Below are 26,195 nucleotides of genomic sequence, written 5' to 3'. Positions count from 1 at the left end.
ACCACAGTTGTGCTGCGAGGCATGTGGGCAGGTTCTTGTGCCTGGGAGAGGGAGATTTTTCCCTCTCACTGTTGGAATATATTGATGAGAATAGATGTGCAAGTGAATTCTGCGATAGGGGGATGTGCCCAGATTGACAGAAGAGAGGATGGGAGGAGTGGTCACGCGAGGAGATAGGTTTAGGAAAGCCTGGAACCCGGGTGTGGTGGTGGTGGTGGGGAAGTCACTGTGTCCTACTTCGCCTTCCGTAAAGGAGGTGTGGTGTTGTGTTAGGAAGCCTCAAGTAGACTCCCGTGATGAGGGATGCAGAAGACCCTCAGGTGTCAGGCCTTCCAACACACTGAGCAAAAAAAGCTGCCCTATGCTAAGGCCTTTCCGTCAGTGAAATTTGTTGTGCTTGCCACGTCCCCTTCCCTCTCCCGTGATGCATTGTAACTGGACGTTAAACTACATTTGCATAGCTCCACATTAGAGTCGTTCTCCAAATGTAGAAGAGTCAGAAGAAGAATCACATTTTGTAGTCCAATGTGTTTTTTGGCAAGGAAAGAAATGCCTGTAGTGACATGTAGGGGCTCAGCTAAAGGGCCTTGGAGCATGGTGGAAAGGTGACGGGCAGCCCGGCCTCCTGGGAGCAGGAGCTGGACTCCGGGCGAGGCCACCACGCCATCCGTCTCTGTCTCAGAGGCCTTCTCCCTGGGCCGCTGCCTCTCTCTGCAGATTGAGTTTCTCTGTGTGTCCATCGCTGGTCCCGCTCTCTGAATAGATCGGCTCGGTTTCTTCGTTCAGACTGCTCAGCAGAGGGCACGGGGAGTGGGGGTTGGATGTTGTCAGGGCGCGGGTGAAGGTGGCAGAGCTGACTCCTGCCAGGGTGGCTGCCTTGAGTTCAGGACAGCGCGTGCTCTGGGGGAAGGGCCGCACCCCCGGCCCGGCACCTGTGCCTCCCCAGTCACCAGGAATGACCACTCGTCTTCATGTGACACACTGCCGCCTAGGAGCCTTGAGTGTGTCTCTTCTCGGATGTTTCTCATCCGTAGCAAGGCTGGTTTTCCCTCGTAAGAGGCATTTCCTGTCTCTCTCATCCTAGAAGACCTTGTCTGACAGTGCTGCCCTTGTGCCCTCTCCTGTCCCCATCCTGCCTAGGTTGTGCCCTCTCCTGTCCCCATCCTACTTTGAGGAGTGGCCTGGGTTAGGTCCTCACTTCCTTCTCTTTCATTTCCTCTTCACCTGACTGTGCTCTGCTTGTCACAGCTGCCAAAGGGACCAGGACAGGGGGAGGAGCGGCCTCTGGGCATTCCTCACCTCTCGCCCCTCCCTTCTCTCAGCCAGGGCTGATTCCTCCCTGCAGGGGTCCATGCAGCCCCTGGCTGCTGCTTCTGCCCCTCCACTTGCTCGCTCCTGTTTTTAAGCCTCGCCTTTCACCTGTCACTAGTGTTAGTTTTGCTCAGAGCTTCAGTTTTCAGATTTCTCTTGGAGAAGAGCTCAGCCATTTCCATGTCTACTCTGATGTCCCCCACGCGTCTTTGCCTCTGCTGCCTTAGCCAGGTTTCCAGTTGTTTATTAAGTGTTCCTTGGTAGATACTCTATGGAAGCCTATAATCCAGATATGTCTAAAATGTATATCTGAAGTATAATTCATAACATAGTTGACTTAGAAAACATTATTTATTTGTCTTTTAATTTCACTGATACATAAAAACTGTACCTATATAGGACACTCTGCCATGTTTCCATACTTGTGTCTAGCAAGCATTGTTTACTCTGGTTAAACAGTTCTATCCTCTCAAATATATAAGAGAAAGAGATCTTCCATCTAGTGGTTCCTTCCCCTAATGGACTGAACAGACGAGGCTGAACCAGACCAAAGCCAGGCAGCAGGAGCTTCCTCCAGGTCTTTCACTTGGGTGCAGGCATTTGGGCCATCCTCCACTGCCTGCCCAGGAGCATTAGCAGGGAGCTGGATTGGAAGTGGAGCAGCTGGGACTTGAACTGGTGCCCATATGGGATGCCGGGGTCACAGGAGGTGGGTTTACCTGCTACACCACCGTGCCGCCCCACCTATCCCCCTTTTTAAGAGAAATATGCATTACATTATCATCATCTATGGTCACTATACGATGTAACAGAGCACCAGAACTTTAAAAACATTTGCTTGTGTATTTATTTAAGAGGAAGAATGATGGAGAGAAAGAGAGATGGAGCAAACACAGTGGGCTTCCATCTGCGTGTTCAGTCCCCAGATGCCCTCGACAGCCAAGGGGAGGAAGCTGGCAGCCAGGAACTCGGTACACATCTTCCTTGTGGGAGGCAGAAACCTAGCTGCTTGAGTTACCATCACGTGCTACCTTCCAGGGGCTGCATCAGCAGGATGGTGGATTTGGGAAGGGAACCAGGACTGGGGCCTGGAACTCTGATATGACATGGTGGTGTCTTATCCATTAAGCCAACTGCCCAGCCCCAGAACACGAGAATTTCTTACTCCTGTCTAACTGCATCACTAACCACTTTCTGTCTCATTTTTCACCCTTAGTGAGTTAACAAATCCTGTTGATGCTGGCAAATGTTTCTTTTTCTGTCTCCTTTGCTTTCCTGTTACTGCTTTGGTCCAGAACCTTATAACTTTTTTTCAGAAGCATAGCATAGCCTGTAGTTCCCATGGTTTGCACTGTCTCACCTTTGCCTTCCTATCTGTGTTACATTTCTTTAAAAGATTTTATTTATTTATCTGACAGGTAGAGTTAGAGACAGTGAGAGGGAGAGACAGAAAGAAAGGTCTTCCTTACGTTGGTTCAGTCCCCAAATGGCCGCTATGGCCAGAGCTATGCTGATCTGAAGCCAGGATCCAGGTGCTTCTTCCAGATCTCCCACCTGGGTGTAGGGGCCCAAGCACTTAGGCTATTTTCTACTGCTTTCCCAGGCCACAGCAGAGAGCTGGACTGGAAGAGGAGCAGCCAGGACTAGAACCGGCGCCCATATGGAATGCTGGTGCTGCTGGCATCCCATAACCTAGTGAGCCACGGCACCAGCCCCCTGTGTTACATTTTGAAAATGCATTTAATCAGCTGTTCAGACCAGAAATCACCTGAGCTTATGTGTGGGTGAAGCATGGCAAAGGAGGGGCTAATTGCAGGAGCCGTTAGAGATGGCTGCCTTGGAAATCAACAACAACAGGCGTTCCTTATTTGAAAACCCTGAAATGCAGCTTTTTGCTAAAAGAGCAGGTAACTCGTTGAGCCCTGCGATGAATTCTTGAGCGGTGTGAAGATCAGGCTGCTGAACGAGCTGGGGCTCTTCCCTGAGGATGTGAGTCTCCAGAACTCTAGGTGTGATTCTGCCAGTCTGGCAAAGGGAAGCATGAACTGGATTCTCCGAGCCAAGATTGCCATGTGCCCAGCTTGCACATGGAGTGAAGGCACCTATTTCTCTTCCCCAACTGGAATCTGGGAGCAGATGACACTCCATGTAGTACAAAGACTAACATCGTCTGTAAAATTCCAGTTCCTGAGAGCTTTGAAGGAACACTTTTTCAGGGTGGCTTTATTCTGTGTCTGGTAGCTTTAGAATCTTGGGTCCAGTTCCCATTTCTTGATAGTACCAGGGGAAGTGGAGCTGTAATACTGAGCTGTGCTTTGGTTTCTGATGGTACAGGTGCACATGAGGCAAGCACGATGTCCGGGAGCGTGCACCTCTTCGGCTGGCTTGTTGTGGTTGGGAAGCCGTCCCTCTCGTGCAAAGATCTTGTGCCCCTGGGGAGACTGGTGCACAGGGACACTTCTTTAGAGGATTTATCCATTTTAGAAAGCTCTCGGAATTGTCTTCACTAAAGATGTTTTGGGTTCAGTGAGTAGAACCCAGCATTTTGAATTCTGGGTTTGTTCTCTAAGGTCCTAGCGAACCCACTCATTTCAGTGCCATTAACAGAACTACATACTGTGCTTTCATTTGCATAATTTAATTGAATCAGCTGAATAATTAATGAAAAGATTAATAATAGGCTCATGATTTGTGCGTCTAGGAGTCTGCTCAGTATGCTGGACCAGATGACACAAACGGTGCTGGGTGCACTAAATTTTCCTACCCACGAGGCAGTCTAAAATACATTTATCCACTTGGGTGATCTCAGAAGGCATCCACTAAAATTTTTGTTTCAGATGAGTTAATGGCTCACCGGATTGTTTTGGCTAGAAGGCACTAAGACTTCAGAGAAGGTATATGTATTTGGTATTCTATTTCCTAAATGCTATGTATAAAAATGTCCACATACAGATTAGTTATGTTTTACAATTTCATTTGAAAATTCAGCATTAGGATCATGGAATGCATTTTCTTATAGGACCAGATTTATAACAGATTATAACAGGTGTGGGATTCTTTGATTAGACTATAAAGCTACGTTAATTCACATATGACTGGACTGAGTTCCATTGTACATACTTGTATCATCAAGTAGACAACGGATGGATGTAGGTGCTTTCTAGTGCTGGGAATGTAGCAGTGAACAAAACAGCTCATATTGTGGAGTTGGGAAGTGGGTAGGCAGGTTCAGTGAGCATAAATGGTCAAGATAATTTATCCTCTTTATAACATTTACATTGATAAGCTATTAATACTGGGGGAGAATGGAGAAGCAACATTAGTGGGAAGCCACAGATGCCTTGCACCAAGCAGACCGATTCTGTAGCCGTTCTCACACTGGGAATACACGTGCTGAGCATTGGAAGTCTGGGGTATAACATTCCGGGATAAAGGAACAACACTCCAAAGGCCTGCCAGCAGGAAAGACTTTGGAATGCTGGTGTCACTGACAGATGGCTACTGCGTAGAGCGTATTCTGGATGATCACAGTGCGGTGAAGTAGCTGACCGAGGTGCAGAAGAGTGCGCTGGTGTTGACATCCATAGGCTGTGGCTAACGCACAGAGTCTTTACAAAACAGATACTGGCAGAGGAGATGTGATCTGACTAATGTAAAGTGTAAGTGATGCGTGTGGGAGATGGGGTTGGGAAGATGCGTGTGGGAAGATGGGATGGGAAGGCTGACCATCTTCAGGGAGACCTCTTGGCTGTCATCCAGACAGGTGAGCAGCACTTGTTGGCAAGGCCACTGGAGTGGTAAGCAGAGGTCAGATTTGGAATACGTTTTGGAAGTGGGATTGCATAGGAACTGGATATGAGGTGTAAGATTAGCCTGGAGGTGGCTGGTGTGGTGGCATGGTTGGTTAAGCCGCTGCCTGCAACACTGGCAGCCCATATGGATTCAGATTTGAGTCCTGGATGCTCCACTTCTGATCTAGCTCTCTGCTAATGACTGGAGAAAAACAGGGGAAGGCGATCCCAGTCCTTGGGCTCCTGCCATCTGTGTGGGAGCTCCTGGTCCCTTAGTGCCGGCTGTTTGAGCCATCTGGGGAGTGAACCAGCAGATGGACGATCTCTCTCTGTCTTTCTCTGTAACTGTGATTTTCAATTAAATAAATTATCTTTCACAAAAAAATTAAATTATTCAGGAGACTAGGTACAGACCTCAGAACCATCAGCCAGTAGGGCTGCAAGTCAATAAAATGGTCTCAACTAAAGGACGAGTAAGTAGAGAAGTGAACAGCATCTTGGGGGAAGATGACAGAATGAGCGTTTAACAGCCATGCACTTTCTGGTGCAGATTCTCTAGTGGCTTCCCCGACATGCAGCAGAAGTCAAGTCTGTGATGCCACCCTGGGGCCGCCTCTCCTGTCACCCTCCTCCTCCCTGACTCTGTTCCCTCCAGGGCCCTCTTGCTTTCTTGGAGACCCAATGTTATCCTTGTCTCAGGGACCCTGTTGCTGCATTTCCCCTCCTGGAATGGCTTTGCCCCAGTAAAGGGAATGACAGAACATGAAAAGGGCTCCTGGTAGTTTGAGAAGCCCTTGCCTGAGTGCCCACCTCGTTTTCCCCAGATGCCTTTTCCATAAGAACTTGGTTTTCCTAAGTGGCCAATGTTCTGGTCTTTAAGGGATGGCAAGGACCTGACTTGTGTGCAGATTCAACTGAACTGTTTATGGATGCTCTGTCAAAGGGTTGTTTGCCATTTACACTTTCCTGGGGTCTTAAACTCATGGAATCTGACTGAGGCTTTGAGAGAGCTAATGCCAGGGATGGTTTTGATGATGCTGACTTCAATACTGATGAACTGGGATAATCTGAATATAAAACCAACGGTTACTCAGAACCAAGCAGTCAATAATGAAATTGTATGACAGTTTTCTGCCATGTTTAATATTATATAATATCTTTAATTATTTAATAATTTATTATTAATAAATTTGTTTAATTTTATATAATTTATTTAATAATAATCAAATATTAAATAATTTAATAATATTTAATAATAAAATAAAACAATTTATTTATTAATATATAATTATTTAATATATTATTATTAGTGTTTCATATATTGAACAGTATTTAGTAAGTGTCACCATATTTGTGAGCGGAGAGAATATTTACTGTTTCCTGTTAGCTAGCATCTTATATATGAATGTCCTTTTTTGATGAGAACTGCTGTTCTACAAAGCATCATGTTACTTCAAAGGTCATTGTTTTTTATAGATTTGTTTTATTTATGAATAATGTCAATTAGTATTATTACTTGTATCTCATATACGTTTGCAAGTACTAAAAGAACCTGTGTATAGATACTTTTTTAAAGATTTATTTATTTGAAATGCAGAATGACAAGAGAGGAAGAGAGAGAGACAGAAGGAAAGAGAGCGAGCTAGAGCACAAGAGGGAGATGGAGGGAGTGTGGGTGCGCGCGAGAGAGATCTTTTCATCTACTGGGTCACTTCCCAGATGCCCACAGTAGCCAGGGCTGGGCTAGGCAGAAGCCAGGAGCTGGAACTCCATCTGGTTCCCCCATGTGGATGGCAGGAGTGCCAACACTGGAGCCATCATCTGCTGCTTCCCAGACATATTAGTGTGGAGCTGGATCCGAGGTGGAAGATCTAGGACTCAAACTAACACTGCAGTGTGGGATGTGAGCATTCCAAGCTAACGCTTGACATGTTGTGCCATGATGCCTGCTCCAATGCATACATGATTTTTAAGAATTCACTAATTTTTATCAGTGGCCACCACTTGTTTAAAGCTCAATTTTAATTTAGTGGCTCACTTACCTGCCTTCATTTAGAATTAGCAAGCCAAAAATGTCTTGAATGTCAACAGTTGAGTTGGTGGGTACAGGAAATAAGTTCTGCTGTAAGGTTTTATTTTTGAAATTATATTTGTAATTTGCCAGAGTTTAGAACTTTTTATTGATCTTTTGGAGGCTGGATTGGCAGTTTTGTTTGTAGATGCATCCATCCATTAAAAAGACAAATCCTTGCCTTGATTAAAAAAAAAAAGTTGTATAATTATCAAGTTAAAACGTGGTAGATTGTTTCTTCTCTGATAATGAATCTGTTTCATGTTGAATTTGCCTTTTTCACAAATACAATATAGATGTGCCCACAACTGTTGAGAAAGTAGGAGTGCCCACCAGAGCATAGACATGCTATGCCCAGTTAGTAAACGTGATTGCCATGCTAGTGAATTACACACAGTGTACCTCACATCGGAGACCCCGGATGGCTGAATAGAGGAAAGATGTGCTGAGTCTGACCACAGGAAGTTCAAAGAGGAGAAGGGGAGGAACTACATTCCCTGGGGACCATGGGAGAGCACCTTGCAGTGGAAATTCTTATCATTAAAGATTTATTTGGCCAGTGCCATGGTTCACTAGGCTAATCCTCTGCCTGCGGTGCTGATATCCTGGGTTCTAGTCCTGGTTGGGGTGCCGGATTCTGTCCCAGTTGCTCCTCTTGCAGTCCAGCTTTCTGCTATGGCCCGGGAAGGCAGTGGAGGATGGCCCAAGTGCTTGGGCTCCTGCACCTGCAAGAGAGACCAGAGGAGGTACCTGGCTCCTGGCTTCAGATCGGCGCAGCGCCGGCCATAGTGGCCATTTAGGGGGTGAACCATGGAAGGAAGACCTTTCTCTGTTGTCTCTCTCTCTCTCACTGTCTAACTCTGCCTGTCAAAAAATTATTTCTTTATTTTAAAGGAATAGTTAGAGAGAAATAAGGTGAGAGACACACAGAGAGGTCTTTCATCTTCTGATTCACACCCCAGATGACCACAAAGGTTTGACCTGGGCTAGTCCGAAGTCAGGAGCCAGGAGCTTCTTCCAGGTTTCCCATGTGGGAGCATGGACCAGAGCATTTGGGCCATTGTTCTCTGCTTTCCCAGGCACATTAGCAGGGAGCTAGATCTGAAGTGGAGCTGCTAGAACTCAAATCAGTGCCCACGTGGGACGCTGGCTCCAATGGTGGTGGCTTTACCCACTGTGCCACAGCATTAGCCCCTGTAGTGGAGGTTGTACAAAGTGAAGAGAGAATCTGTGGAGCCACAGATACATTACAGTCATGCAGCAGTGAGCAGGAAGCCTCTGGCGATGCCTGTAGCCAGTGGCTGGAGGGGACACCATCATCTTGGAGTAAGGTACCCCGCGCGCAGCAGAGAAGAAATGCCTTCTCAATGAGGGGAGTAGAGGCTGCTGAGGTGTTTGCTCAGCTGGGGGATTTTACTGGAGGGATAAATCCGTGGTCCCCACTCATTTCAAGTCTGGCCTGGAGGGTTTGTGGGGATGGGTAGTGTACCCCCTTGGGCCTGTGAAGTGCTTCCACCCCTTGCTCTATCACAGTGCCCTGACTCCTTGCCAAGACGAGACAGCAGCCAACCCCTTCCAGTTATGCAGCTGGCTCTGGGAATGCCATGGTTCTTTCTGTGGTCAGAGAAGGCTGTGGGGCTAAGAGTGGATGCCCTGAACCCTGTGACTGTGGGAACTCTGTGACTGTGTGATAGGGCATGGTTGGGTATTTGGACAATGACTGTGTCTGGCTTTAGAGACTCAGGATTCTGCTCTCACACTGAGACATACACAGATCATTTGTGAGATTTATACGCCTGCATGGGTGAGGTTCATAGGCATTCAGTTGGAAGAATTATATCATCTAAATGTCCATACTACAGAAAGCAATTCACAGATTCAGTGTGATCCCAAACAGAATACCAAGAACACTGATCTAGAAAAAAACAATGCTGAAATACATATGGAAACACAAGAGACCCCGAATAGCTAAAGCAATCTTAAGAAAACAAAGCCAGAGGCATCTCATTACTAGATTTCAAGACATACTACAGAGCACTTATCAGAACACACAAAATATAAATATTGGACAAAATATTGCACAAAAATAGACATGTAGACCAATGTAACAGAACAGAAATCAATCCATGCATCTACAACCAACTAATCTTTGACAGATGAGCTAATATCAATCCCTGGAGAAAGGACCAACACTTAAATTGGATCTCTACACACAGAAGTATGAAACAAGTGCTCTTTCTTAAAAGTTACACAAAATCAACTCATAGTGGGTCAGGGTTATAAATATCTGAGATAATTTCATCAAATTACTAGAGAAAAACTTCAGGGAGATTCTGCCAGACATGGGTGTAGGCCAAGAATCCTTGGAAAAGATTCGAGAACACAAGCAGTAAAAGCAAAAACAGATAGACAAATGGGATTACATCAAACTAAGAAGCTTCTGCACTGCAGAGGAAACTCTCAACAAAATGAAGAGGCAACTAACAGAATGGGAGAAAATATTTGCAAATAGTGCAGCTTATAAAGGATTAATATCCAGAATCTATACAGAGCTCAAGAAACTCAACAACAAAACAAATAATCTAGTTTAAAAATGGGCAAAGAACATGAATAGCCATTTTTCCAATAATGAAATTCAAATGGGCAACAGACACCTGAAAAAATAATCAAAATCACAAGCCATCAGGGACATACAGATAAAAACCACAATGAGGTTTCACCTCCCTCCTGGTAGAATAGCTATCATGCAAGAATCAAACATTTTTTGGCCGGCACCATGGTTTAACAGGCTAATCCTCCACCTTGCGGCGCCAGCACACCGGGTTCTAGTCCTGGTTGGGGTGCCGGATTCTATCCCGGTTGCCCCTCTTCCAGGCCAGCTCTCTGCTATAGCCCAGGAAGGGCTATAGGATGGCCCAAGTCCTTGGGCCCTGCACCCGCATGGGAGACCAGGAGAAGCACCTGGCTCCTGGCTTTAGATCAGCGTGATGCGCCGGCCGCAGCGGCCATTGGAGGGTGAACCAATGGCAAAAAGGAAGACCTTGCTCTGTGTCTTTCTCTCACTGTCCACTTTGCCTGTCAAAAAAAATTTTTTTTTAATGCTGTTGAGGATGTGGGGTAAAAGGTACCCTAATATACTGTTGGTGGCATGTAAACTAGTACAACCATTATGGAAGACAGTATGGAGATTCCTCAGGAATCTGAAAATTCTACCATGTAACCCAGAAATCCCACTCCTGGGAATTTACCCAAAGGAAATGGAACCGGCATATGAAAGAGTGATCTATAACCCCATGTTTACTGCAGCTCAACTCACAATAGCTAAGCTATGAAATCAACCCAGATGTCTGTCAGCTGATGACTGGATGAAGAAAACATGGTGTGTAAAACTATGGAATACTACTCAGCCATAAAAAGAATGAAATCCTGTCTTTTGAAACAGAATGGATGCAACTGGAAGCCATAATGCTTAGTGAAATAAGCCAGTTCCCCAAAGACAAATAACATGTGTTCTCTCTGATATGTGATAGTTCATAGAGAATACAAAAAATGTATAGGAATAAAATGGACATCATGTGATTTGGTTGTTTTGTTCAGTCCTTGATTATACTCCTGTGGAACTGTGGTCTTTCTGCATTTCTCTTGTTGAATATTATGGTTAGTGGTGCATTGAGCCTGTGATGATAGAATAGACTGACTTGTTTTTTGAAACTGAAAGAAAAATGAAGGAAGCATGGGGATTAAGGGAGGGACAGATAAAGAGAGAGAAGTGTGGTTATCTTCTGAGAATTGTACCTATAAAATACATGAAATCTGTTCTCTTCATATTAATACAAATTACAAAAGTATGCATCAAACCTCTATTTATAGTTGATGTGATTTTCATGGATTAATTAAATACAAAGTAAGTCAGAAATACTAGCAGGACGTGCCAACCATAAAATATGCAGGTAATGCCAAAATTTTTCACAGATGGTGTGCATTTTCATTACCTTATCAATTTTTACTACAGTGGTTAAAATAATACTGCAAACCAAAAAAATTGGTATCACCTGTTTTCTCTTGCTCTGAGTGTTTAAGTGCGAATGTGGCAATATCAGCTAAGTGACCACAAAGTGGGTAGAAGCCATAGATTGGAGCAGATCATTTGCTTTCCATGTGAAAAAGCAGCTGATTAACTCCTGAACAGCCGAATGTACCCAGTTACTCTGCAGTATTAAAACTAAACTATCAGTAAATCTGTTAAATATATTTTAATCTGAATTATCTATTAGGGAAATTTTATTTTTTAGATACACATTGATGTTTTTGTAAAATAAAGGCATATAAAAGTTATTGTCAGTAGACCTTTTGGGAGAAAGTTGCTACATTATTGACTGCTTATGAAATTGTTTATGATGGCATTAATGATAAATAGCACATATTGGTTAATTTGCAGCAATGTAGAAAGCAGAAGTATGACTTGAATACGTTAATGCCTCCCGGGTAGCAGTGTCTTCGAAATGTGCATCTTTTGCATTTGTGTATTTATTAGTGAACATGTAAGAGGAGTTGTGTAAAACACATTTAGATTTTATAATAGCCTAAACAAGCATTTGTTTAAGAGGGAGAGAGAGAGAGAATGACTGTAAAATGGTTTGGGGGAAAGAAAAGAACTTACTTAGATAATTTCAGTCCCTTCAGTATTGGAATCCAGCTGAGGATACATATGGAGAATATAATAATATTCTTTTAATCTGGGGGTAGAGAGTTGGACAGTTTAGGGAGATGTAGCTCATTAGATGCTTATCATGCCCCAAGCAGCTGTTCTAAGTGCTTTGCTAATGCTGTGTTCATGTATTACCTTATCTGGCCCTTCCAGCAACTTCTGATACAAGTATTTCTATTATGTCCACTTTGTAGATTAGGAAATTGAAAAACAGGCACATTTTTTATATCATTCCATGTAAATGAGGAAACAGGCAGTAAAGACCTAGTAATTCTCAATCTTATGGAATAAGCTGTTCACCTTTGCAAAAATAAATAAATCTAAGTATATATATATATATATATATATATATGACTTTTAAAGGATACGTGAGAATCGTTAATATCTGTGCCTAATAAGAGAACTAGCAAGCAAACAAAATCAATTCTTTTAATTCAAGTTAAACTTCCTTTTATGTGTGCAGAATTCCAAAGTCCATAGTGTTAATGTAACTTGAATGAGTGTAGATAAGTGGTCAACTGTGATATAAAATAAAATGTAGATGGAAGGAATTGGTCAGTAAATATTAGGACACACAAGAAGTAATAAAATGATACATTTGGAGGAATAAAAATAGGTTCACCCGTATAGACCAACATCCTCCTATATTTTTTTAAAGATTTTACTTATTTATTTGAGAGGTAGAGTTACAGACAGTGAGAGGGAAAGACAGAGAGAAAGGCCTTCCTTATAGTGGTTCACTCTCCAGATGGCCGCAACGGCTGGAGCTGTGCCAATCTGAAGCCAGGAGCCAGGTGCTTCTTCCTGGTCTCCCAATGTGGGTGCAGGGGCCCAAGGACTTGGACCATCTCCTGCTGCTTTCCCAGACCATAGCAGAGAGCTGGATTGGAATTGGAGCAGCCGGGACTAGAACTGGCGCCCATATGGAATGCCGGTGCCGCTGGTGGAGGATTAACCTGCTGCGCCAAGGCGTCGGCCCCCATCCTCCTATATTAGTAAGAAGCAGGAGAGGGCCGTGGATGTGTTGATGTAATAGTCAACTCAGACCTGGTGACGGAGCACAGCTTCTTTGTGTTTTGGGCCACATATTAGGAATATGTGTACATTTAGATTTCTCTGGAATAATCTAAGCACATTCCCTCTCATTATCAACTAGGCAGTTGTTCTTTCAAATAACTTTACCAGTGAGAAACTCGTTTTTGTTAGAATGCTTTGCAGTCTGAACTCTGCTTTTATATTGCTTTCTCCACTCACTGTTAGGTCTTGCAGCTTTAATATCAATACTTTGAACTGAGGGTGATGTTTGGACACTTTAAAATGTTGCAGTGTGTCCTGTGTACTAATGTTGTGGTTAATGTACATGTAAATGGATTCCAAAACCAAGTTCTCTGAGTTTGCTGTTTATACTATAAAGTGATAACTGTCCCATTCAACACATTTTTTTTTTTTTAAATCTCATGGCCAGTTTGAGGACAGTGCACTAGCTATGGTGATGGGGTACATGGCAGCATTTCTCCATGGTCAGAGACATTGTAGGTTCTGTTTGGTTTATATGTGGGGTAGAGTTGTGGAAAAGTGCCTGGATTAATACTGGAAATCCTGTTTTGATCTGATTATAATGACTCATCAACTGGAACACAGCATCAGAGAAAGAAACAATAGAGAAGCTCATTCATTGCAGAGCTAGCTTCTATTTCTGTCTTTAACTACAGACCAAAGTTTGTAAAAATATCTATTAAAAGACACTGATTGTGTTACTCATATGATGTAAAATACGTAGGAGATGTGAACTGTACAGATGCCTGGAATATAGACTGGGTACAAGTTTCCAACACAGTGAGTAGTGAAGGGTATTATGGGCTGGTTTTGCATTGTGAATGGCGGGATGTTGTTTGGTAGGAAATGCACAGATATAAAACAACTACACCAATCGTATGTTTATATAGACAAATAATTGTGGACAGAATACACTGAAATGTGCAGATAACATGTACAGGTTAACACCATGGCTGAGTGTGCGTTTTGTGGGTTTATTTCTTTGATTCTTTTTTATTCCTTTTTTATTATTTGCTGTTAATCTTTAACATATGCATGCTCAGTATTTCTGTTTTGTTTTCATGCATGATTGCAGCACCGATAGCTTTTATGAGACCTGTTGATCCACTGAGCAGATCCACTGAATGTGTAGTGTTTGCTGCTGCCCTCTAATACAAATACCTTTAGGAAAGGGACTTACCCCCCACCCCCATGTATGTGTTGGGTGTTTAGCTCACTCCAGCTGCCTTGAGACATGGAGAAAGTTAGGTTCATTGAATTCCCTTCAGCATGTTTGTAGAATCTGTTTTGACATTGGTAAAGATAGGCTCTTATTAAAGGAATTTATTTGAATATATTAAAGCTTTAAGTTCTTTCTGTGTGCTTTAACTCAAACTTTAAATGGTTTGCAGTTTTAAGAAGTTGTAGCCCTCTGTCAGTCACCAAGAACAGGGTTCAGAGTCAGATCTTGTGTGTCTCCCTCTCCCCACTCTGTCTGAACCTAACCGCGTGCATGTACAGTGTACGCCAGGTCCTGCCTCGGCTACCTGACCGCGTGCGTGTACAGTGTACGCCAGATCCTGCCTCGGCTACCTAACCATGTGCATGTACAGTGTACGCCCGATCCTGCCTCATCTACCTGACCGTGTGCATGTACAGTGTACGCCAGATCCTGCCTCGGCTACCTAACCGCGTGCACGTACAGTGTATGCCAGATCCTGCCTCAGCTACCTACCCGTGTGCATGTACAGTGTACACCCGATCCTGCCTCGGCTACCTAACCGCGTGCATGTACAGTGTACGCCAGGTCCTGCCTCGGCTACCTAACCGCGTGCATGTACAGTGTACGCCCGATCCCGCCTCGGCTACCTAACCACGTGCATGTACAGTGTACACCCGGTCCTGCCTCGGCTACCTAACCGTGTGCATGTACAGTTATGCCAGATCCTGCCTCGGCTACCCAACCGTGTGCATGTACAGTGTACGCCAGATCCTGCCTCAGCTACCTACCCGCGTGCATGTACAGTGTACACCCGATCCTGCCTCGGCTACCTAACCACGTGCATGTACAGTGTACGCCAGGTCCTGCCTCGGCTACCTAACCGCGTGCATGTACAGTGTACGCCAGATCCTGCCTCGGCTACCTAACCGCGTGCATGTACAGTGTACGCCAGGTCCTGCCTTGGCTACCTAACCGCGTGTATGTACAGTGTACGCCCGATCCTGCCTCGGCTACCTAACCACGTGCATGTACAGTGTACACCTGGTCCTGCCTCGGCTACCTAACCGCGTGCATGTACAGTGTACGCCCGATCCCGCCTCGGCTACCTAACCACGTGCATGTACAGTGTACACCCGGTCCTGCCTCGGCTACCTAACCGTGTGCATGTACAGTTATGCCAGATCCTGCCTCGGCTACCCAACCGTGTGCATGTACAGTGTACGCCAGATCCTGCCTCAGCTACCTACCCGCGTGCATGTACAGTGTACACCCGATCCTGCCTCGGCTACCTAACCACGTGCATGTACAGTGTACGCCAGGTCCTGCCTCGGCTACCTAACCGCGTGCATGTACAGTGTACGCCAGGTCCTGCCTTGGCTACCTAACCGCGTGTATGTACAGTGTACGCCCGATCCTGCCTCGGCTACCTAACCACGTGCATGTACAGTGTACACCCGGTCCTGCCTCGGCTACCTAACCGCGTGCTTGTACAGTGTACGCCCGATCCTGCCTCGGCTACCTGACCGTGTGCATGTACAGTGTACGCCAGATCCTGCCTCGGCTACCTAACCGCGTGCATGTACAGTGTACGCCCGATCCTGCCTCGGCTACCTAACCGCGTGCATGTACAGTGTACGCCAGATCCTGCCTCGGCTACCTAACCGCGTGCATGTACAGTGTACGCCAGATCCTGCCTCCGCTTTCTGCGCTGTCCCCTACCAGTGGCTGCAGCCTTAGTCTGAGCCTCAGCACTTGGCTTCTTAGAGACTACCAGCGCCTTCCCGGTCTTTCCCTTCTCTGCCCTGTCCACTCTGCAAACAGGAGCACAGTCATCTCCTGGTCCAGTGTTTTGGGGAGTCGCTGGCTGTTGCTAGTTCTCCTATGACAGCTTCTTGTCTGGCCACGAGGATCCTCCGTGGGCTTGGCTCCTCATCTGCATTTCTTCCCTTTGCTCGAGCTCCTGTCTCACTCCTGACTGTCTTGCCTGTAGCTCTGTTCTGTTCTCTAATACGGTGAATACTGCTGCCCTCTCTCCACAATCCCATTCCTACCTGCCTCTAAGGCTGCTGCCTATGAGTACGTACACCCTACTATTCTCCCCGCAACGATTTTTAAAACGTAGAGCACGGCCTGTGCCTCTGTTTGCCTGACTTGGTCATGTAGATTTGACTTCTGTGGCTTGTTAGGCTGCCGCGTGGTTGAGCCAGATTCCTCTGGTTAAACTGGAGTGGAGAGGCATCATAGCTTGGCAGAGTGGTTAGAGAGTAAGCTTTGGACTCAGACTGTTGGGTTCCCATTATGACTGTGAGGAAGTTACATAGTTTCTCCATGCCTCAGTTTCTTATATGTAAAGTGGGGCCATCACTAGTTCTTAACTTTGAGTCGGTGGTGTTTTTTATTTTGTTGTAGATTAGCCATTCTCTGTAATCTTAGTGAGCCAAGGCCCGTGCTTTGCACCCTGAATAGATTTATTGACTGTGAATTCACTTGGATTTGGTAAAGCTTGGAGTGTGTTGTTCTGCTGAGACCTCTTTGCAGCCGTCATAGAGCTTTTGCAGGACCACTTAATTGTGCCAGCAACTCAGGAGATCTCCCACCTTCCACTTTGGGAGAGGCGCTTGGGGTCCTGCACAGGCTCTGGTAGAGGCGGAGTCTCCCTGAAACACCCTCCTGTTTTCTCTCTGGTTTCGAGATGGTGTTGGACAAGTGAAGTAGCACTGTGTTGATGGATTTCAATTTCGTAGGTGCCGTACCAGTCTAGACGCAGAACATTTGGGTTGGTCCTGGATCTGCCATTTATTGTTTGCATCGAACATAGAAAGTCAACCCCCCAGACTACTGATTTATGTCTGAACTGAAATGTCAATAACTGATCACTTGTTTTTAGTCTTATTCTGAGTCTTGAAAAGAAGAATCGTCTAGGTGTTTGTTAATGAACATTCAGATACATTTTACTCAACCTGTTTTTAGGCTCTTTCTGTAGGCCATTGACGTAAGCAGTGACTCGTGGAATGTTCAGAACAGTTCTCTCCGGGGCTGCAGGATGTTGGAGTCACAGGAGCAGATGTGTCTTCCTCTGCTGTGGCTGTGACATCACACCCCCGTCTCTGTGTGCTGCACACTCGCATTTGTCTCCTGACCAGCAGTTCATAGTTTAGAGACCTGCAGTCAGGCCACGTGTGTGCTTAAGCCGTCAATATGTTTTCCACTTCCATTTTTTTTTATGTGCAAAATGATAAGGAGTGCAATGTCTAACAATTCAAGTAACAAGCTTCCTCTATGGTTGAAAGCGCAGAATGCTATGTAAAGTTATGCAAAAGCCACATGGCAAAATCCGTGCAGATTGAGCGTATTTTGTCCTTGGCAGTGAGGAAATTCAGTATTTCAACAATGAAAATGATGCAAATGTGATGTTCAAAGTATGTTCTGTAAAGATAGTTTGGGAACTTATGAGCTTTAATCCTTTTATCTATTTTAGGACTTTCTGGGACAAGTGTTTTGTACATTGGGGGAGATTGTTGGTTCACAGGGAAGCCGCCTCGAAAAGCCGATAGTGTAAGTATTTTTTAAATTCAGACAATGAGATGTTAACACCTCAGTTCCTGCTCTGGCAGCTTGAAATTCATGTGTGCATGGTTGTCAAGCACAGGTGGGTTTCTAAGTGTCATTTGAGTTCTTTTCTCCCAAAAAATAATTTTGATGTGACTGTAAAAAAAAAAAATACTGTTTCAGCTATCCTGTACTATGCAAAACATGTTCATGAAATGGAATGAGCAGGTTTATACAAGGTGATGTGTTTTTCCTTTGTGGTATAGCTATTTTTTCAAGCTAGTACTGTTTGAAAAAGAGATTGTCTCTGAGTCGGGGTCTGTATGTGGCATCAGCTTGCTGCAGTGTGTTTGGTAAATGTGTGTTTGGTGATTGGACTTCAATAAGACTGTTTACTGCTGTGTGTGGAGAGCAGGAAGTGTGTAAATTGGAGAGCAGGAAGTGTGTAAATGCTGGGAGAAAGGCAGTCGCTGAGAAGTCCGTCTTCGTCTCCACCGCCAGTCACTGCCACCGTGTTTACGTTGTAGGCCAGCTGCATGGGATGACCCTGCGTCCTCCAGCTCTAAATAGAGCAGAAAACAAGACATTTCCCATAGGTGTTTTCTGTCTCCTTACTCCTTTCTCCCCTCCTGTGTGGCTTCTCTTCCCTGCTTAGGAACCTCTAAAGGTCTAGGAAGGGCCATGTAGCAGTTGCCCTAACCACAGCGTCAGAAGCTTTGGGGAATTTTGAAGTCTCTGTCTTCATTACTCGTGAGAATCTGAAACTCAAAAAATAACTACACCAAAAAATGCATAAATCTGCTCATTTTTGACGTGAAATACTTGAAAAGGCCATGGGGTCATTCCCACATTCCATATATGAAGTTGAACTTTATACTTCGTGTGTTCAGGGCTAGGCTAACAGGAAGTCTACTAATTTTTTTTTTTTTTTTTTGACTGGCAGAGTTAGGCAGTGAGAGAGAGAGACAGGGAGAAAGGTCTTCCTTCCCTTGGTTCACTCCCCAAATGGCCACTATGGCCAGCGTGCTGCGCCAATCCGAAGCCAGGAGCCAGGTGCTTCCTCCTGGTCTCCCATGCGGGTGCAGGGCCCAAGCACTTGGGCCATCCTCCACTGCACTCCCACAGCAGAGAGCTGGACTGGAAGAGGGGCAACCGGGACAGAACCGGTGCCCCAACCAGGACTAGAACCCGGGGTGCCGGCACTGCAGGCGGAGGATTAGCCTCGTGAGCCTTGGTGCCGGCCCCACTAATTCTAACTTCTTTCATTTGACTTGATTGTCTTAGAAAATTAATCTGGCAGATTGAAAACTTTCACACATCAGCCACCTTGTAAATAAAAGCTCTTTTCACAGAAATTTGTTGTGACTTAATCATTGAAGTTGCATGCTTACTATTAAGATACATTCACACTCACTTTAATAAGCAAGTGTTAAGGAATCTGTAAAACAAGTATAAACATCAAGTGCTTAGGATTCTTTTTAAAAAGCTGGATTTATTGATTTGAAAAGCACAGTGACAGTGCCTGTTACAGACAAAAGACCAAAGAAACCAAATTATCTGTTTATGGCACAGTGGCTTGACTAGACTCCTTTCTCAAGAGTCCAGCCCAATCCTACGTCTTTGCCTACTTTTGTGCCCAACATTTAGCAAGGCAGGAATGAGGCAGTTTTGAGGCCCTTTAGGGGAGCACAGGTTGTCTTAGGCCCTCAGGGATTAACAAATCACAGCTGCAAGGTGAGATAGTTTTACACACAGGACCAAGTAGAACTTAAAGACCACTGCAGAGGCACACGGCTGTCTGTCTGAGGTATGCTGCTAGGCCTGTATGGCGGGTGTAGAACCCATTTCTAGAATCAGTATGGGAGGGAGTCTGTGGCAGTTCCTTGAACTGGCTCCTTTACTGTCCAGCACGAGAGGGTCTGTAACATGGGGAGAAGAGAAGGAACAGAGATGGAGACACACACACACACACACATGCAGAAAGAGATCTTTTACCTGTTGGGTCACTACTCAATTGGCCACGATGGCTGAGGCTGAGGCAGCTCCAAGCCAGGGGCCAGGAACACCATCTGGGTCTCCCATGTGGGAGGCAGGAGCTCAGGTACTTGGGCCGTCCTCCATTGCCTTCCCAGGTGCACTAGCAGGGGGCTGGCTTGGAAACAGAGCAGCCAGGACTCAGCTGGCACTGTGATACTGCTGTGCTACAGGGCTGGCCTCCGCTGCATAGAATTCTTGAGGTATTTTCTAGCCTATTGACTTGTGTGCATTAAGGCTTCTTAGAAGAGAGTTTGTGGTTTATTTAAGAAGAATTAATGTCCACACTGTCACCTGAAAGGTGCCCTGAGTAATCTTCAAGAGAAAATAGAGACTATTAAAACATTGAGTTTTAATTCTGGAGCCAAGGAACAGGGATTTTTATGAGCTGGCACTCAGATGTATATTTTTAAATTGGATATTTTTCTGGAATTTTTAATTTTGTGTTCTCAATAGAAGGAGATCACATTTTAATTTCAGAAAACTGGGACTGGCGCTGTGGCGCAGCAGGTTAACGCCCTGGCCTGAAGCGCCGGCATCCCATATGGGTACCGGTTCTAGTCCCGGCTGCTCCTCTTCTGATCTAGCTCTCTGCTATGGCCTGGGAAAGCAGCAGAGGATGGCCCAAGTGCTTGGGCCACTGCACCCACGCAGGAGATCTGGAAGAAGCTCCTGGTTCCTGGCTTTGGATCGGCACTGCTCCTGCCGTTGTGGCCAATTGGGGAGTGAACCATCGGATGGAAGACCTCTCTCTCTGTCTCTCTGTCTCTCTGTCTCTCTGTCTCTCTGTCTGCCTCTCCTCTCTGTGTTTAACTCTGACTTTCAAATAAATTAATAAATCTTTAAAAAAATTTCAGAAAACTGTTACACTTCAAGTTTTCTTCTTTTCCAATGGAGATGTATTTTTCTTTTGATCTTGAGTCACATTAAAAAGGTGATGTGTTCTGTTGGTTAGGGTATGTGATGGGTAGAATGGAGCCTGGGATGGAGTCCTTGTTCTGCTGACTCAACAGTTCCCAGTAGACAGGACTCACACACACACTCTCTCACTAGGAGGAGGGGATTCTTAGAATGATGATTGTAGATTATGCAGATGTTGGGAGAATGTGCTGGTGGCTGAATCATGATCATCTGATGTGCAGGAAGGAAGAGATGTCCTTTGGATTTTTCTCGGGTCTTGGTGAGGATGCGATAGCACCATGAAGCAAGCTTGAGTGCTGCTCCTATGGCATGAGTTTGTTGAAACTACACGCTGAGCTTCATCTATAGAGACTTCTGTAATTCGACTTTCATTGTTTACCTTATTGAAAAAGGTGCAATCCATTCAATTTTCTAAATGTATGTGTGCAACCTATATTTTGTTTAATGTTTGGTCTTATTGGATATACCTCTTATAAACATTTAGAAAAGGATTTTAAAGCCCTCATTGTTTGAGCAGTAGGGGATTTTGTTTTTCTTAGGAAGCATAGCTTGGCAAGTGTTAATTATCAGTAGATTAAAAAAATGCAGAGAATGAGTGAAGCAAAAAGTGGGCTACAAAAAAACAAGACTAACAAATATATAGTGGTGTCTTATGATGTGAGGAAATTAAATTAGATCTTTGAGATAAACAGATAAGCTAAGATGTGAGAAAGGGGAGTCAAATAGAAGAGATTAATAAAAAATAGGAGAGTGCTGTTGGATATGACGAGTTCACTAGCAGAGGGGTGCTGTGCTTTGTGACTGCAGCATCCCATAATCCCGTGTGTACTGTCACCCGAGTGGTTGCTCCTTTGAAGCGGACGCTGCATCGGAAACGAACACTTTGCAGTCACCCATCCTCTTGAGAAATGGTTGGCTTTTATAGACTCCTGTAGCTCTGGAGAAGCATATGGATTGAAAAACAAGATCCAGTGAGCTGAGCATGAAGTTCAAGTGTGTTGAGAGACGGTGTAGCTTGCATACAAATAGCATTGTGTTCCCTTAACTCAACCTCAGATGAAAAGTGGACAATTCCCCTCATACTTTAGGTTTCAGAAAGCCTAGCTGGGTTGAGGGAGAGAGTGATGCCTTTATCTTCCTGGACGTCAGGTGGTCCTTCAGAGCAGAAAGTCCATGCCTTGGATCCCTTCAGATTCTACACTCGTCCTCGCTAACTCCTGCCTAGTGACATCCTCTTCCACGTGCTTTGCTTCTTGCTAGAGTGAACTTTGAGGGCAAGGAGTGGGGAGAGGGAAAGGTTGGAAGATATGGGATAGCCCAGTGGAACAGGGAATGCCTTTCCAAGGAAGGATGGTGATGAGGACAACACTGGAGGTGATGCTGGGCCAACAGCATTTTCTTCTCTGGCAGGAAGCTGGGTTAGAAATACAGATTCTAAATTTGTATTATAAAGGCATTGCAGAAATGATAAAGAAGTTCTAGTTGGAAAAATAGTAGATGTTTACTATTTAAATCATCTAACTCTTCCTCATAGTTGCCAGTGCCCTTCCACCCCACTCCACTGTGAACCTGCCCTGGCCAGCCCTTGGCTTTCTAGTTAAAGACAGTGTGGTAGGACACTGATTAATATCCTGGTTTTTCTTGCCTGTTCATTTTGGTGGAGATAAAAGAAGAATTTGTACTCTGCTGTTGCAGCTATTATTATTATTATTATTTTTTTTTTTAGAGAGAGGGGAGAGAGAAAGAGATCCACTTCAGTTCTCTGGTTCACTCCCCAAATGCCAGCAACTGCCAAGGCTGGACCAGTTCACAACCAGGAGCCCTGAACTTAATTTTGGTCTCACATGTGGGTCACAGGACCCAATTACTTAAGACATCACCCACTTGCTCCCAGGGTATGTGTCAGGAGGGAGCTGGATCTGAAGCAGTGTGGACTTGACCCAGGCCCTCTGTTGTAGGCTGTAGGTCTCCCAAATAGTGTCACAGCTGTGCTAAATCCCTGCACCAAGCCCCTGCTACTATAGCTCTTAAATTTTGAAATTTTCTTAAGGAGTTGGATTTTCCCTTTCTGGATGGATGTTGACCTGAATCCTAGCACACAGGACTTGGTGAGGCAGGTAACCCATTGCAGTTAACGAAATTGACTGATCTTCAATTTTTTTTTTTTTTTAGTTTTATTTTTTGGACAGGCAGAGTTAGACAGTGAGAGACAGAAAGGTCCTCCTTCCGTTGGTTCACCCCCTAAATGGCCACTATGGCCAGCCCGCTGCGCCAATCCGAAGCCAGGAGCCAAGTGCTTCCTCTTGGTCTCCCATGTGGGGGCAGGGCCCAAGCACTTGGGCCATCCTCCACTGTCTTCCCGGGCCACAGCAGAGAGCTGGCCTGGAAGAGGAGCAACTGGGACAGAATCCGGCGCCCCGACTGGGACTAGAACCCGGTGTGCCGGAACTGCAGGCGGAGGATTAGCTTAGTGAGCCGCGGCGCCGGCCCTGATCTTCAATTTTAAAAGTCTGTCTGTGTCTCTAATGTTGTTTATCTTAAATACCATTATCCAAGTGATTTAGGTCTTACTTACTAATTTGTTTTAGATTAGAGCTTTATTTTCCCATTAGTTGCTCATTTATATTTTAAGTTATTCAAAATATTTCTTTGTTTTCTTCTCATTGGACAGCCTGAATTATTTTCAGAGAAGGTATTCAGAATAATTTCTTTTAGTTCCTTAATTGCAATTGTGATATAAGGTCTCATTAGAATAACCTTTTTGAATTGATAATAACTGTAAAATCTAGATATTTAAAAGAAACAAATAGGTTTTTAAGTTATTGGTTAATAATCAGGCCTTTCACAACTAAATTAGATTGATTACAAGGGAAAACAATTTCTTTGGTATAGCTTCCTGCCCTTTTGACTTCTTGGCTGTAATTTTTAAAATTAATTTAAATTATATATTTTCATATTTAGAGTAAAAGTGAAATTATTTGAAATTGATGTTCAATAATTTTTAGTTTATGTTTTAATAGTGGCTCAAGATTTTTGCACTTTGCATCGTTGTATTATGTTGGGTTTGAGTCTTGAGCAAACACACTTGTGATATTTCAATTCTGTGGTATGCTTTTGGTTTCTTTCCCGGATCCTTCCTAAAACAAGTCTTGTGCTGCTTAATTTGTGTGCAGCATTTACTGAGCCTCCTCTGACTCACTGGCTCCCCTCTGTAGCTTGTCACAGTATCATTAGCCTGAGTTTTCTCATGCTGTGAGATTGTCTCTGGGTTTCTGTGTGATGCTTCTGTCTTTAGGGATCTCAGTGATGGATTCATCCAAGCTTTCCAGAGTGCTAGCATCCGCGTCAGGTGAGGAAAGATTGCCACGCTCTCTTCTGGGAGGAAAATATGTATTATGTTCATCAAGTAATAGACCTGTCCATTCCTGGTACTCAGCCAGGCTTGGCGGGTTCTGTGTCAAAGGCAAGAACCTGGCTGTGATTTCAAGTAGATTCTACCTCTGGGGAGGAGCAGGAACCTAGGGTAACTGAACCAGCTTCTGTCTGGGGCTAAACGAAGCTCAGGAGGAAAAGGCTGTGTTGCCTGTAGGCTGGGAACGGGAGTGTGTGATTCAGGTGGTCACTAGTGGGTGTTGTCAAGGGTGGGATCCAGGATGGGTTAGTGAGTGTTGTGAGAGTTGTAAAGAGTACAGCCACAGGGATTCACAGGCAGAGGTTCACGCTGAAGACCCCTTTGCCTTTGTCTGTTGGGCATGGGTCTTGCTACTGTGCCCTGCGTTCAAGAACCAGTGGCTGCTGGTGTTCAACATGGTAAATGTAGGGTAGGGTCAGCAGAAGAGGAGTGTTGGAGTGGTGCAGAGGGACCGCAGTAGCAGAGCCTCAGAGCGTTGGCCTCAGATCTGACTAGATATGGACTTAGCCTGAAAGCTATGGCAACAGCAGATACATGCAGGGATCAGATGTCATTGTGCAAGGGAAGAGGTGGGGAAGCCGCAGACCTACAGTCAAACAGGGACACCTTTTTAGTGCAGCTTTTTGCATGGGAAAATGTAGTCAACTGTGGGGAATTATTTTTTTCCATCAAGTCATGTTTATTTTATTAACTTCCCTGCAAATTAGATTTATGTGTTATCCTCTTTAGTTGAGCTTAGTGCACAGAATATTGGGTTGAAAGATGGTGTTTCTAATCTCATCTCTGATACTAACTTGCTGCGTATGTTACAGTACATCTGTATTATGTTTTACATGTATGACTCACATTTGTTAACATGAATCAGATCTAGAAATAGCCAAACAGCCAGTGTAGGGGCCAGCACTGTGGCTGCCTGCAGTGCTAGCATCCCATATGGTACCAGTTCAAGTCCTAGCTGCTCCATTTCTGATCTAGTCCTCTGCTCATGTGTCTGGAAAAACAGCAGAGGATGGCCCAAGTGTTTGGGTCTCTGCAACACATGGGAGACCCAGATGAAGCCCCTGGTTTTAATCTAGCCAAGCCCTAAGCATTGCAGCCATTTAGGGGGAACAGATGAAAGATTCATGCTCTCTATCTCCCTCTCCCTTTCAAATAAATAACATGAAATCTTTTATTAAAAATACCCAGTGTAGGGGCCGACGCCATGGCTCACTTGGTTAATCCTCCACCTGCGGTGCCAGCATCCCAAATGGGAACCGGGTTCTAGTCCCAGTTGCTCCTTTTCTACTCCAGCTCTCTGCTGTGGCCCAGGAAGGCAGTGGAGGATGGCCCAGGTGCTTGGGTTCCTACACCTGCATGGGAGACCAGGAGGAAGTACCTGGCTCCTCGCTTCGGATCAGCATAGTTCCGGTTGTAGCAGCCATTTGGGGGGTGAACCAACGGAAGGAAAATCATTCTCTTTCTCTATCTCACTGTCTAACTGTCAAATAAATAAATAAAAAAAAAAGCCACTGTAATGGAGTTGAGAGGCTTTAAGAGCCATCAGACCTGGATTTATTAAGTGTATAATTGGAGCAAATTGCTTAGTATTCCCCAGCTCCAGTTTCCTCATGGAAATATCTGCATGATAGACTTTGAAGTTGATTGTTACAAGAAACAGCAATGCTTTATCCCAATATAATATGTTTGCCATGAAAAACACTGGATTTTTTTTTTTTTTTTTTTGGGACAGGCAGAGCAGAGTTAGAGAAAGACAGAAAGGTTTTCCTTCCCTTGGTTCACTCCACAAATGGCTGCCACAACTGGTGCACTGTGCCGATCTGAAGGCAGGAGCCAGGTGCTTCGTCCTGGTTTCCCATTCAGGTGCAGGGCCCAAGCCCTTGGGCCATCCTCCACTGCCTTCCCGGGCCACAGCAGAGAGCTGGACTGGAAGAGCAACCAGGACAGGATCTGGTGCCCCAACCAGGACTAGAACCCGGGGTGCTGGCACTGCTGGCAGAAGATTAGCCTAGTGAGCCACGGCGCCGGCCTGAGAACACCAGAATTTCAAAATCAGCCAATAGTGGCCATTATTTTATTTATTTATTTATTTACTTTTTTTTTGACAGGCACAGTTAGACAATGAGAGAGAGACAGGGAGA

General features: G+C 44.9%; 1 protein-coding gene across 1 annotated transcript in view; it reads left to right on the top strand.

Annotated features, from left to right (window-relative positions):
- Positions 1-26,195, top strand: part of CPNE8 (copine 8) — a 250,977-nt gene that overhangs the window by 86,948 nt on the left and 137,834 nt on the right. The window contains exon 6 of the mRNA XM_062195063.1: positions 17,617-17,693. Coding sequence (XP_062051047.1) covers positions 17,617-17,693 — 77 coding nt within the window. The remainder of the gene's footprint in view (positions 1-17,616; positions 17,694-26,195) is intronic.

This window comes from Lepus europaeus, chromosome 6, assembly GCF_033115175.1.
Source record: "Lepus europaeus isolate LE1 chromosome 6, mLepTim1.pri, whole genome shotgun sequence".
In the NCBI taxonomy this organism is placed as follows: domain Eukaryota; kingdom Metazoa; phylum Chordata; class Mammalia; order Lagomorpha; family Leporidae; genus Lepus; species Lepus europaeus.
This window is presented reverse-complemented; position numbering and strand designations above follow the sequence as displayed.